Source organism: Amblyomma maculatum, chromosome 9 (assembly GCF_055883805.1).
Source record: "Amblyomma maculatum isolate TAMU_Amacu chromosome 9, ASM5588380v1, whole genome shotgun sequence".
Classification (NCBI taxonomy): Eukaryota; Metazoa; Arthropoda; class Arachnida; order Ixodida; family Ixodidae; genus Amblyomma; species Amblyomma maculatum.
This window is the reverse complement of record NC_139352.1, coordinates 71,142,378-71,157,400: the sequence shown is the minus strand read 5'-3', so window position 1 is coordinate 71,157,400 and position 15,023 is coordinate 71,142,378. Positions and strand designations below refer to the sequence as shown.

Below are 15,023 nucleotides of genomic sequence, written 5' to 3'. Positions count from 1 at the left end.
TTTTTTTGCAGAATATTTGCAAATACACTATGAGCTAGAACTAGCTGTAACCAGCATTGTGTTAAAGTACACCACAAAGTATTTTGCTTATCTGACCATCTGGCGCGGTCTCTAAAATAATTCAAGTAGAAAAATAAGTCTTTAAAGGAAATGGATTGCATGAACTGGGGGCCTGCAACAAAATTACCACGTGAAAACTAACGTCCTCATGTTTTGTATAAAACAGGCCGTCGTCTACGTCTACTCTGCCTTCTGAAGTGGAGAAAACACCATGATCAACTTCGTGAAGCTGCTGATGGTCATTGTCGCTGCCACTTTCATAACAGTCCTACACCATGCAAGATGCGATGATGCAGATGTGGTGAGGGCAGATTTTACAGCGCTTTAATTTTGAAAGCTACGACTAGGCACTTGATATGCTAAGGTTTTCTAAGTGTGACAGAATGTTTGCATCACTTTGGCTTATGTTTTCCAGTGACTTTGCAACTGAAATTGCCCCGCCTTTGGGTCACTTTGGGCCACTCACGCGAGAAATGCTTTTTACAGGTTATGATTACATGATCACAACCTTGCACTGCTTATTGGCGCAATATATTTAGTACGTATGCAAGGTCAAATTCAGAGTGAGAGGTTTTTCACGTAGCTTCCTCTGTTTTTCCGCCCAGTAACTGCACAGAAGTTATGAAGCAGAGACAACGAGCGACTTTAAAAAAATAAATATACCTAAGGTTTTATGCAACTTTTTACAACATCTCATTTTTTGTGCACTGACAAAATGAAGCACACTTTTTATACAGAGCTGAGAAAGCGGTCATCAAATACGGTGGGGAAAGCCGACGTTATTAATCAAGTTTTCTGTTACTACTAAACAGCACTTCATGCTCGTGCCTATCTGGTGCTAAATAACCTCGGTGTTGCGGTTGACACCAAGAAGTTGGGATAGGTTACTTATTAGGGCGGATTTAAGTTTACGACCGTGATCAGCCGTAACAACTGAGGTGACCCGTAATGACAGGGTAATTAGTATGAGCGTCACAGATTCTACTACGATGCTGAAGGACCTCATGTTAGCGCATCTCGCGAAACTGTCGATGCCGTTTAGCAGGTGCGTGTGGTTCTCAGCAGGAAATGATGGTCGGTTAAGGTGGACATGTGAACGGCTGAAGCGAGGGTCCTGATACAGGTTTTAAAGGAATTCAGAGCCTTTTAGACCGACGACATTGAGGCACGCACGACATGAGCGTGGAATATTCATGTTGATGTGACTCCAAGATGCCTTTTGGAATGAAGGCGAAATGGCGTAACTAATCAAAGAAGCACCAACTTTCACCCATCTCCACATAGAGGAACTCGTCTGGCCGCCGTTAGGCAAATCATAGCGGCGTTACATCCGGAAAGTAGCATGTCCTCAAACATCATGCACTATAGCGCATAGGAAGTTGTCAGAGCTCATCATCGGCACGCTAGGCAGATGTCATGGCGGCGAAGTCGGCGATTTACCATCCACTGACAGTGGCATTCATATCATCATGACAGAGGGTGTCTGCAGCAGCCATACGCGTGCCCCTACCGTGGAGAACGTAGCTGGTGTATTTCGAACTGGAGCTAGGCTAGCTGTAAATTTCGCGAGCAGCATAGACGCGCTACTCGACGCGAGAGTGCACTTGGAGGTTTTATTTATTTTTAAGATCCAGAAAGCTCAATCTAAGCGGCAGTGCTCTGTACAACGAACAGAAATACATACAAAAAAATGCATGAAGTACATCAAATAACTTCAGTTGAACTGAAAACTGGGCGACTTGGAGAACTCTCAGCCTTTTGCACAACGCGAAAAATGAGCGCATGTTTGTTCCCCCGATCCTCGTGTTTCGTGCAGAACAAAATGCTGATACAAATAATAGTCCACTGGAAAAAAGCAATGAAAAGGCCATGCACACGATCACATCGCAAGTAAAATGGCTGAAATAAAACAAAGGAATCAATAGCTTAATTTTCAAATCCCTGAGGCAATAAAGTGATAGATAATACAGACGTATGCTCTGATAACGTTCATTTGTCTCAAGAGAATAATGTTTGCCTTGTATGCCACACATTAGAAAAATATAGTGATTTAAGAAATACTAATCCGGCACGTTTCTTTATTTCAGATGGAAAGGAAAGCTCCGGATTACCCCTCATGGCTTACGGTGAGTTTCAGCGCCTGTATATCGACCATCAATAAGAAAACGCTCTAATTTTTTTGTTTTTTCTAGTTCCCACGGTTCATACGGTTCCCACACCGGATGCGCATATTAACGTGTAGTTCTGGCGTAAGCCTTTTTATAATCTCCCGCGTGGTATTGAGAAAAAGAAGCTTCTTGCACGAATAAGAATATTTATTTTGTAACTTTTTTGTTCATTTTATTCGTGTTGGTATTGTGCATAAAAACTTAATTTATCGCCGCAGCCTATCCAGCTTACTTTACTGAAAAGATTATAATTTGTTACTTGATTGCTGATGTCCATCATATCTTGTTATCCGGGTTTCAGCCGCACTGCAACTCATTTGCGCCTAATCATCGAGAATTGTGAACTATCTGTGGGAATTCTTAAAACCTAGGTGATTTAAAAAACGGAAATTTATTTTAAAATTTTGGAGTCAGCAGAACATACATATTTAGACTTTTAAATGTTATAAAACCAAAGTATGATCTAGCCATTGATGGAGGCGAGAAAACAATCAGTAAATGTAAAAAGACCTGATGAATATACATAGAAACTACTAATGGATGGTGAAGCGATGAATAGACCAATGTGTAATTTGAAAAGGCAGACAGAATATTTTTTTGGACATTTATGTTCACCTCATCATAGATAACTCTTTCCGAGGTATTAGAGTCATTTATTAAAACTATAATATACTTGTCGCGAGAAGACGAGTTTTTAAGCCGAAAGACTTGCTTTTCTTATGAGTGATGGGGACAGAAAATCGCTACAGCAAGCGGCACAAAAGTAGCACCGTGCCCCATGAAGAGAAGGAGAAGGTGAGATGATGCCGTCAGAAAACGAAGATAAGACAAGAATCTCTAATGCTCGCCTCAATATATTGCAATAACGCTTACATTGCTGCACCCAAATTTAAAATTGGGTGCCATCGTAACTGTCCTTATAATTTCCTTCACTTCAGTTTTATTTCACTTCAGTATGTCTCTTGGTACTGTAATACCCGCTAAAATCTCCTGTTTAGTGACTTATAAAGAGAAAGTGCTACATAAGAACGTTTGAGATGGTTTAAGATTTTTATATTTCTACATTTATCTATTTGACTTTAGAAATAGAACAAGATGAGATGATCAAATGTTTAAGTTCTGAAGAAATGTGATGGCTTTCTTTTCTTTTTCCTGCTTCAATAATTTATAATTCCAAAGCCTAGTGCAAGCCCTTGACATCCATGAACCTCCCAGCTTCACTATGTCAATGTCATCACTGTAACCAAGCCACTATAACCTCTCAAAGAAGTGCCATTTGAAAGTTTATACTTAAAGTGTTTGTGGTAGTCTGTGTCTCAATATATCAGGTAAATTTTTAGCTGATGTTTTATTCGTACCAGTGTTCGATTTTCCCTCGAGGCTTCCAACAGGCAACCTCGTCCCAAGGTTCTCGTTTTCTTGGCATCTTAGTGCTTCCACAGTAAATTACAGGTGGGCGACCACTTTCATGGGCTTGCCTATTTCTGCCATTGGCTTGCCCTGTACCGCATGTAACAACGAGCATATTTGCTTACAGAGGCTTTCTTCCAAAACCAAAAACGTGCGTGTTGTATTTATAATTTTGCGCATCGAAAATGCGAAAACTTTATTTCTATCCGTTCATCTTTAATAGCGTAATTGTTGGAACAAAAGTTGCACAAAACAAGACGGCACACAACTAAGAAACACATTCGCGCTCACGCTCACACGAGCATGTCTGTGTCTCTGTCTAGCGTCCAGGCTTGTTTTGCGCAGTTTTCTTCAGTATGCCTTTTCTGTCATAGTCAAACATCAACCTCTTCTTGCCCCATAACCCCATAGCCCCATATTTAAGCTTTGTTAAGTTGAGCTGCGGCAGCGTCACTAAGTTCGAACTGTAAGCTCTTTTGTGCGACGCCATTCCCATTCTTATGCTCGTAGCTTGATGCGACAGAAAGGCCAGTCATTGCCAGCTTTGGGGTTGGTATTTTTAAAAGCGGCGAAGCGAATTAAAGTGCATTACATGTAACAACAGGGCAGGTAGCTGGAGTATGGCTCTGTTGCCACAGCATCATGCAATCTCCGGACATAAATTCTGTACGTAGCTTCCCGCACGGCTCTTCCGTAAACAACAAAACTGCGCCGGATTTCCTCGCACTGTAGAGCTTTTGCAAACGGGGTTTCTACGTTTCAAAAACTGTTTTGGCATCTTCTTCAAGGCTTCAAACTCTGAATTGGACTAACACTTAACTGCCTTAATTAAAAAGTAAGTTAGTGGGTTTTTGGTTAATTAAAAGGATAATTAGAGAAGTTTTACAGAAGACAGTCTCTGCTGTGGCAGGAAATTTTCTTTCTGCATATTTTTTTACCTATTACGAACCCATCATTTTTAAAAGAGTACCTGCAGTGTTTCTTCAAATATCCTTTATTGTGACACTTTCTTGATCAAAGGTGTTGTAACGACGCTAGGGGGCAGCCAGGTTCGAAAAGAAGCCTGCCTAGAACCAGCTACGAGTAGCGTCAAAGCCTCACAAGCAGATGGTGTCCCACGCGTCTAACTTGACGGATCTTAGAACATAAGAGTTTCAGCGGGTGAGTAACGTAGTGCCGGCAAGATTTTGCTTTTGCAATGCGGAAAGGGAGTTTAGCGATGTCATGCAAGGCAACAGGAAACAGGATGGTTCGTTTTTGCGTTGCGCGAGATCACGATGTAAAAGATTCCCGTCCTGCACTTATTTCTATTAAGGTGCAGTAATACGAAGGCACTGCGATCTCTGTCACGCCCCATGGTGCATTCGACCGAGACTACGCTGGCCGGCCTCGGCCAGATGGCGTATATGTATAGCTCATTTGCCAAGTTTACATGAAGCAGCAGCGCAGATGAAACTTCATAGAGACGACTGTGTTCACTGCACAGTGGCAGAGTGTGTTGCAGTTTTTATACGAGGAGTGACCGGCCGCGGTGTCAGTCAGACAATACTTTAAGGAAAGTGTTGCAAGATATTGTGAACTTACAAAACTTGCGGAACCAGCCCCTGACTGGCTCCCGCATAATAAAAGTTTAAAATCTTTAAAACATTTTAACCCTGGTACGCCAGTCAAATACGGATGACGGTTTCCGTGTAAATATTGCATATTTTAAGTGAAATAACAAAATGCGGTGACAGTGTAGTGCTCACGTGCCTGGACGGTTGAAGCTCCTCTGTTCTTTCTGGCACAGGTTCGAACCCCTGCCGTGGCAATGTGTTTTTTCTCTATTGACAATTTCCGCGCTCATGCTCTTCCCACTATTCCGGTCCACGTCATTCAAGCGAAAAAAGATGCTTTCGCGTAAAACGTATTTACATATTTACACCCAGCGGAACGGCGCGACCTGACATTTGTCTGATGGCTTTACTTCAATGGCCCAAGGAAGCAGGTGAAGCCATGCGGCTGCGCCTTCCATACTGCAAGTCCAGAGGCTCGTTCGGTGCCGAAGCGTCTACGTGCGTTGTTAAAGTGTGACAGATATGATTGCTCAGCTGAAATATTTTATCTGCTCTGGGGATTCAACAACGGCGCTATACCCGAGCTAGTGTGTTCCAGGTAAGTACTAGAGCAGGAACATACCTGTGCGCTACTTGCGGCTTGGCAGGCGGCAGGTGTCTAAAGCTTTATACTCTTACACTGTGCTGGACGGACAGGGTACCCTATAAGGCTGCAGCGATAGTCTTGTGCTGCGGTCACCATACTAAGTTATGTACTTCCTACTGACATAGTAGTGTAGTCACGTTATTAGCTAGACTACATTCTCGATACACGGCGTGAAAGATAAAAGAGGAACTTCTTAAATTCTTGACGTTGAAAGCGTGACCTTTGAATGCCGCCAACGCGGAATGTTTACGACTATATTTGGCAACATCGAAATGAACTTTGGGTTCTCGCTCCTCTTTCAGCGTTACGGCGTGGGATACCCTTGCGATACTTGGGCAAACTGTGAGAAGCGCCTTTGCTGCGCCCGTATGAATAAGTGGGAAGGCAACAAATGCTATGAGAGGAATGGCACGGTTGGCGCCCGCTGTTCGACAAACAGGTTTCCGAGAGGCAGCAAGCTTAGATCCTTCATTGGAGGCTGTCCGTGCAAAAAAGGTGAGCATTAGCTACTAAAATGCGATCATAGTAGGCGCCCAATTTAGAACTATCCAATGACTGCGAAGCAACCAGTTATTAGAGATCTAGCTGGTATACAGCACTCGCCTTTAAACTACTTTACGAAAATCAAAGTGAAATGTTTCTGAGCAGATGTAGAGGGAGACTGTGCCTTTAGGTACGCCATCTAGAACGTATTTTTTGTTTGCTATGCAAGGATATTTGAAGATGCCGACAACGCTTTCCCTGATATAGAGAAGTCTCACGTTCTCAGCGAGGAGCTTTAGGGCAGATCGCATGATAAGGTTTTGTTGCATTTTCTTTATGTGTGATCATCTCTATTTGTAAATTCAATAAGGGTGCATAAGTTTAAGAAGAAAAGCGTTTTAATGGTTTATAAATGCAAAGCTTAGGGTTTTCAAACAAAGGTAAATCCACATGACATTAGTAAAGCTCGCGCATCGGAGCTATTTCAAGTGTTTTAACAGACACTGATTTTTTAAATGTAGCCTAACTATAATTTATATTTACCAATTATGACGATTTCGACGTGTACCACTTGAGACAACTTAAATAATAGTTCTTGCAATTAATTGAGGAATTGAGCTCGTTCAGAAAAAAAAAACTGTCATAAGTTTCAAAGGCTATGTTAGGTTTGAATGATAATTAGACTTGGCTACATGAATCAAGTCAGGCTATAAGTGACGGCGTAGAAGAGGTGTACGGAAATTTCGATCCTCAGTGGCTCTTTTTAAAGACCACTAACCCCGTACGGCACAGAGGCGCCTTGGTTTCTTCCTCCGTCGAAAAGCCTATCGCGGCAGGGATCAAATCATCCTTTTTTGCAATCAGAAGTCGAGCACCATAAACGTTGAACTACTGAGGTTGAGGTGACGAGGGGTGTTAACGAGAGGCTTTGTTGTTTTCGTTTAGCAACTGTATGTGGTAAAGAGCCAGTGCCTTCAATTTCAGTACTTTGTGTCGTGCCGGACAACTGCCGGTCCTGTACTAAAAAATGCATTCTTTGATGGCATTTTTTCTCGTTAGTGATGCGTAAGACGTCCCTGCATACAAATCATTATGCACGGGTTTCGCCCAAGACCACCAAAGTATTTGTAACAAAATTTTGCTCATCACCAGTTTCGCTTTCGGTTTCAGCATCCCAGATATGGCTGGGGCGTCACAATCAAGTCTAGGTCGCCATGAAGATGGAGCGATATACTTGCTTATAATTCAATGGCTGTGGTTCCTGTTCATGAGGCAGATTCACAGGTTGTAGCGAATTCAGATTAAAGACGAATGATTACATCGTCACGTGATAAAGACCTAAATTTCAAGTCACATATCTATCGTTCGGCAGCTACAACCGAAACTGACACAGGCGAGAAAAAAAGTTCGATTACAAATTATTTATCGGTCGTAGGCGTATATCACGTGGTGATCCATGTACAATGTCTTACGCGTCATTTTCTAAGGATAAAATATGAACCAAAACGTTATGAGTCTATAGTCCATTAGTAACAAATTTTCTATGGCAGATTCAATCTTTTATAGACTTGGAAAAACTGTGGCATTTCCTTTTCTTGAAGTTCTCTGAAAAGCCAGACAAAATAGCCTAATGCAAAAATCTGCGCTGCGAATTCTCGAACAAAGCAAATACTCATCAAATGGGTTACTATTGTTTGTCTAGTTCTCACGCCGTTGGATTCGCATACAAGAACTGATACAGTCCTGTCAATAATTAACGCTTGGAAGTTAATGTAATGTCAAAAGTGTATTCACCTCCTACATTTTAAGAAATATGCTGCCAAATGCCGCATTTAAAGGGGTACTTGCTCTAGCTTTGATCAATAACGACTGTCAGTAAAACTAGATTAAAAGCATTACCTATTTACCTTATTGCTTGTTTGACAGCAAAAGAGGCCTTTATTGCAGAATAAATTGGATATAAAATAAAAATTTTCCCCTTCTGACTGCGACGTCAGGATTTAAATTTACAAGGTTATGGCAATATAGCCAAGCTCCACGGATTCGTAGCATAAGGTTTCGTGGTCACTACATGTTCCTCGTGGAAACTGGCAGTAATGGCTACAGGCATGGTTTATTCTAGAGCGTAGCTCTTTTATTCCCATCCTTCGGTTGAGTCTTGCCGGCGTCGGTGTCGCTGCTGGTGTAACAGGATGCGCGAAAGGAGAGCCAGGAGCTTGGCGCCGATCGCTCACCGCACACTCGAGATGGACCGCCGGGCAGAATGCGGGTCTCACCGTGGTCAGCATTAACAAACGGCATAAGTGCTCTCCTTCTGACTCCTGCCGCCTGCTCTCCGCTGGCGTTCCTTTCGCTTCGTGAACGAAAATTATTTTGAAGCACTTAGGACCACTTGCGTGTATGAAGGAGAGGGATACCTGCACACGGTAATTTGTGCCCGTAGGCGACGCCACTCACACGTTTGTTTCCAAGTATAAACGGTCTGTGAAAATGAAATAATATAAAACCGCATCAGCCGGTTCTTTGTCATGGAGCGGGGCAATCGGAGGAAGTACTTCGTATGCCGCTACTGCCGAAAGCGCTGCGCAAGCAGCTCAGCGCCCCCAAGCAGCAGCAAGGCGCCGCCTCCGGGAGGGCACTGCTGTTCGCACCGCCGTAGCTAAAAGCTGTGCTCAAGTTTAAGTTTCGCATTAGGGAATATCGTAATCGTCCGCAAAATATCCTAAGCGCCTGGTGCTATTAGCTTCCGTTGTCGGCAGTCTTAAGGTGTCGAGCGAAAACCTAGAGCCAACACCCGGGAACGTTATCGAGGAACCGAAACGATCTCATCCGGACACTGAACGAGATTTAACTAGACGAGTCCTACGTTCACTAAGCCTTCTCAATACTGGCATATGGAACAGAAAGAGTCGGTTCAAACTTACAAAATTTGACCCTCTGGACCCTCTAAATTTGACCTTGCCGCAATTTTATGAACAATACGTGGAACCTCATTTGAGTGCAGCCAATGCCATGTTTACCTATCAGTTTAGGTTATATGGTTTCAAATTTTGGCCCACTGAACAGCTAGAATTTTGACTTCATCCGAATTTGACAAAACTGGTGTATAACTTGACTATTACCTACTCAGTGTTGGCTTCTAAATTTAGGTGGGGCGGCCACAAAGCTTGCGCAATCTCCGTGCATGCGAGCAAATGAGCTCGATGAAATACGAGGCAGAAAGAATTTTGCTCTTTGCGAGTTATAAGCCAGGCACTGCAATCTTCTACGGTCAGGACTATAAGGCTGCTCAAGAAGGCAACAACGCGGCCACGGAGTCCGTAACTCTTTTGTGGTTACATCTGCTCTCGATTACAAAACAGACAGCAATGTATTTGCTTCAAAAAATTTCGATTTGCCTCTAGAAGCAGGGATTTGTTCTATATAAGAACGAGGTCGCATTTACGATACCTATAAAGGACAACGCCAATTTTTACACAGGGTATCTTCAAAACAGGGCATCGTAGGTGTGCTGACCCTCATCTTTCAAACGTGAAGCCACTCCTGCTATTGCGCCGCAGAGATGCGCTAACTCTATTGCACACCAAGTGTTAATTAATGAAAGAAGCTGGCCGCCGAACTAGGCCTATATTTGTTGCTTGCGCAACGAAAAGTTACTAGTGAGTTTTTTTAAATCAGCATAAAATAATTATGGCTGGTTGTTTTCTATTACGTTGCCATTAGCAGTCCCGCTACATTTTTTTCTGAACGCTTTTGTTGTCTGTTAACCAGAATCACTAACTGTAGAATAACACCTGTATTTCCAGTGACTGTTCGCAATCATAAGGGCACTGCTGACGATTGTTAATAACACGCACAAAATGGTGCTGGTTCTGTAAGATATGGTGCTTCACGTCCCACAGCGCGACGCCGCTGAACTGAAGAGCTCTTGCTGAGCGACTGTATAGATCAATAGGTTGTTGCGTTAACTGTTTCTATACTTCAACACTGCCTCTGATAGGCGGCTTTGATAGCTAATTTACAGTCTGCATCGGTTGGAGGTTGAGGAGGGATGCAAGGAGTCCTCGATTTAAATACTTACCTACACTATGAAATTGTACCGGTCTCGACTGCGAATTCTTTTGAATTCACGATGATTGGAGAAAACCGAGAAAATATGACAGCAATCAAACTGCAAGGAAAAGCACGGGATTACATCCATGGGTGTAATCACTGCAAACAAGGCTGGGCTCCTTCAAGCTACTGCCAAGCAAAATACGACATGGGTGCAGAAAGAAACAACATATTGTTGAAATTGAGAACCAAGTCAAAAGACAAAATGGTTTTTCTTGGTGTATAGGCTTATGTCCCAAACAGACAGGCGGCTATGAGGGACGCTTAAAGAGAAATAATAGCGTACATCTCTTGCAAAAACTAACCAGATCATGGAATAGTGAAATGACGTCAAGGAGATATATACTGGCTGTACAACTCACAAATTTGTGTCCCACCAAAATAAAAAATATTATTTGAAACGCAGCAAAGCATTCAGGCACGTCAAGCAAAATTATTCGTTCCCATTGTTTTGTTTTAGTTTCGCGGCCGCATATTCACACCCGGACTGAAGACCGTACTTCAAAACGGTCCCTACTTATCAGGATAATAGATAAAAATTAGTCTTATTGATGTAAGTATCTGCTGTAAACATGTTTCTGACGCATAGGTTGAGAGAGACAGGATATACGCCTTATCAAGCTGCACTTCGAAGAATATGAAGTTCTTGCAGGAGACTGACCACACATAAAGCAGGAGAATCGACGAGGAGGAGACGTGAATGCGTTTCTTCCGCTTTGGCACCAATCGTTTGACCTGTTCAACAAGGGCGCTCATAGGGTACCGCATCTTTTAGGGGCCCCACCGCTACCTAACCTAGATCTAAAACGTTACGAGTGAGCACGCTGATTATGATATGCTCACAACTGAAGTTTCCAGCGAGGCAGTCTGATAGTCTAGATGGAGCGTTCATAGGCATTTCGAAGGGTGCTTAAGTGTTCTAATTTGGCTAATAAGCAGCTAGTCAGAATAGATCATCGAACTGGAGTGAGTGTCATTGCATGTTGTATTCGTATCTTTAAGCACTGCCCTTCCATTTTGGGTCAGATTGTTGGCCTGTAGTACGACTAAATAATAAAAAAATATGCCAAATTGCAAAAACCTGACCAATACAGCTTACCTTTATTTCTTGTTTACCGTGCTGTCTTGTCAACAAATTATCAATATTTAGGTATATGTATAGCTAAATTACTTCTACTTATTATCAGAGTGGCAAAATATTGCCTGAGACGTGATATGGCACAGAAGCTGCAGACGACACAGCATTAAAATTATTTGGTGGACACAGTAAATTACATTGTAGCTCAGATGATCGTACTAAATGCCGACACAAAAACACAATTATATTTATAAAACGAGGTAACGATGTGCAGTATACAAGCGTTATAATTCTTTGTAACTTCCTGTTATAATTACAAGTGCTTCAAAAATGAACTTTGTCTCGACAGGCTTCAAATGCAAGATGATCAAAAACCGTGATTACGGAACCTGTGAGCGCGCTCAGCTAGTTGGTTCGCCAACGAAGGCCTGAGATGGATGACCTAACAGCACCTTTGAGCGGTCATCCAGAAACTTGTTATCTGCCAATAAACGTTTTCCACCTGTCGACAAAGCGTACTGTAAATGTCTCTTTTCAGGTGCATTTAGTAGAACTCAAGCGAATTCACTCAAAGCTTCACAACTTTCGTGACTAACAACGCACATTACTGCGTGTATCTCTCGTGAGTGCTTCTAGTAGGCAAAGGAAAATAATAGTGATTTTTCTAGTAAGAGATTGGGTGCAGATATTTTTTTACAAACTGTCTCGTTAGTTAGGATGCAATTGATGTATGATACTGATGAGACTTGGTAATTTAGCTTTTTAGCCATATTGTGCAACATTATTCCTTCTTGGTGACTTCATTCTTCTTCACAGTGTTTTATTTAAAATAAAATGCGAGAAGAACGAATCAAGTTTCTTCAGCCTCACTATCTTGCATCTCAACATGAAATAATTGGCCTGCAACCATAAAATCAAAGCTACAAGGACTGCATAAAAACGGAAAATGAATGAGGTGAAGTGAATGCAAGAAAAACAAGGGAAGAGGGAGCGACAGAGTTGTACAAGGAAGCCCTGTGTCCGCCGTCATAGTTTGGCCTGACGGGCGTCTGCCGGTCGCACTGTCGCAGTATGCATGTACACATATAAAAGGACATCACTGTGCCGACGACGGCGACCCAGAAACCTGGAGGCGCCTAACGGCGAGAAACTGGACCTAGTCAGGATGTGCTAAGGTGAATTTTAGAACAACAAAGGGCATTAAGGGGGATCAACCACTCTTCACAAAAGGTGCCCATGACACCTTCAGCTGTCATTCGATCTTGATTTGTTATGCGACTTCCATGCTATACCGCACAGGTCCGCGTAGGTGAATCCGCCTTCATCGTATTCATTACTAAGGTGTGCACCCAATCGTCCACGTGGCATGTCCGCCTACTGCCACTTGTCGCAGTTTCAGCAAGTCTGTGCCGGAGCCCCACCTTCATCGCAGTCAACTCAGGTTTTCTTGGTCAACTCGGTATTTCACCGCTTTTACCTCGCATGTGTTGCAGTTTTCTAAAAAGACACCTATTGCGCTGGTCGTTGGTTTAAGCCTTTCCCTATAAAAATCTTCCGTGCATCAAACACATGTGCCTCGCGCCTAGCTGTTTTCCAATTAACGCCACTGCAAAGTATCCATCCCTACCCTCATGAGATCCTGCCACGCACCCGTCAACAAGGCGCGGATTTTCAATCCTCTTCAACTGGCGCAGCGAATTTTTGCACAGATTTCTACAAGGGTATCATTATTGACCGTGTATACTATGAACGTTTCAAAACTTCTTATAACTCGCTTTTGTTACTTTTACTCTACTTACTTTTACGCCACAGTTCTAGGCAAGCATTATCTAACGGAACTTTAAAAAATCGGCACTCGATCCGTGCAGTTCCTGTAGCCAGACTTGCAGTTGGGTACAAAGCATTTTACAGGCATAATCGCGTCCGGTCAGCTACTGGAATGCGCTGGACTACAGTGAACACCTCCCAGTCACCAAGCGACGACTGTACTACACTGGCTGGGGCCCGTGCCGTCAGTGCATGAGCCTGAGTCCGGTAGTAAGCAACCGTGACACAAAAGCCTAACAAATAAAGCTTGATCGCATACAGCGCACACCTCAAAGTAGTACAAGGCGAGAAGCAAGCGTTCACGTATTGAATTCCACTCTTGCAGCCAGGGTCGCACAAAACCGCACAAATAGCTTCAAACGCTACCCCCGTCACCGAAGTCACCACCAACGCTGTTCTAGCAGGCCAGGCTCTGCAACGTTGAAGAACGCCGGTGCATGGTTCTCGAAACAATCGCAGCACTCATTTAACGTACCCGTGTCACTGACCAGCTCCGATGGCTTCCCAGACGCGGTTTCAGGGCTCTCTGAGCAAACAGCGCCAGTCTCAAGTCTTCCGCAATCAACCTGGACATCAGCAATTGCACACAAACTCGACACGTCAACGCCATTTTGGCTGCCACATCACGAAAACATTAGGCTGGTTTTCTATTCTATCGCATAATGCAAATAGGCATCATTCGGCATTTCGCCTACAAGATAGCGGGGATGCTTTTCCGCTGTGGTGGCTATATAGGTAACGGCCGTGCGAACCGCGCATTAGGTGAATGCTAGGAGGGTGTGCAGAGCTGGAGCTCCGCCCGTGCACAGTCAATATCCTCAGAATAAAGAAGTCATGAACAGTCTCCTGCTGAAGGTGGCCGGAAAAAATTAAACGCATTTTAATGAGTGACATGTCTTATTTGTGGGTTGTGGTCTCTCCTTGCACTCCCGCTCTCCTACGCTTCTTTCAGGTCGGAAAGCGTTATCCGCAGTAAATTTGGTTCCTTGTTGCAATCGACAAAGGAATGTTCAGTGCACCATTAGGGGATATATTGTTTGGAAATTTCAGCCCTCTCTTCCACGCAAGCATCTACGCACGATCCGTCGCACCGAGTGGAGCGAGCGCTGTTAATTGCATGTTGGTGGGCAGTTATGAAAGTCAAGAAACTAATGGTAACATGAGCCCGCGCGAACCACTTCCTCTTCTGTTTGGACTCTAACGCTTCATATTTAAAGTGAATAATGTGCGTTCGTCCTAAGAACGTGTGTATCTTATTTCTAGGTCTTCGTATGCAATTGTTATGGGTAACACGATAGAGTTTTCGAGGCCTACTCACGCTATTACATGTGAAGGAGCGAGAGCAAAAAACCTCTGGACGTGCGTGAGGAAGGTGGTGGTTAAAACCAACTTATTTACGCCGGTAATATAAGTCTCACAATGAAGAATCTTCATTTTTCCTTATGAATCTGTCTAGGCTGTCACTGGAAATGTCACAAGCATGGCCCGCAACGCCTAAAAGCAGCGGGAGGGCAGCCCTGAGTGCAGCTGTTCACTGAATATGCTGCTCATCAGTAGCAGCTGAGCAGGCGTATATTTCTGGGTATTTGTCGTATTTTCATTATCGTTCACAGCTTCTAAGTCTATCTGTTTCATGTGTTGTTGCTTGAACCATACGACAACGACATGCCCATAAATCCGGT

At 43.3% G+C, this 15,023-nt stretch overlaps 1 protein-coding gene across 1 annotated transcript; it reads left to right on the top strand.

Annotated features, from left to right (window-relative positions):
• The first annotated feature begins 215 nt into the window (after positions 1-215).
• On the top strand, positions 216-12,049 carry LOC146179364 (uncharacterized). The gene is made up of 4 exons (XM_084578999.1): positions 216-361; positions 2,148-2,186; positions 6,143-6,335; positions 11,864-12,049. The coding sequence occupies exons 1-4, from the start codon at positions 272-274 to the stop codon at positions 11,944-11,946; spliced, it is 405 nt and encodes a 134-aa protein (XP_084435125.1). The 5' UTR covers positions 216-271; the 3' UTR covers positions 11,947-12,049.
• The last annotated feature ends 2,974 nt before the right edge of the window (positions 12,050-15,023 follow it).

Excerpts from the sequence above, each read along its gene's own strand:
- LOC146179364 (XM_084578999.1), top strand. The coding sequence starts at position 272 with ATGATCAACTTCGTGAAGCTGCTGATGGTCATTGTCGCTGCCACTTTC. Across the intron at positions 2,187-6,142 it reads ATTACCCCTCATGGCTTACG|CGTTACGGCGTGGGATACCC; the intron begins GTGAGTTTCAGC and ends CTCCTCTTTCAG. Across the intron at positions 6,336-11,863 it reads AGGCTGTCCGTGCAAAAAAG|GCTTCAAATGCAAGATGATC; the intron begins GTGAGCATTAGC and ends TTGTCTCGACAG.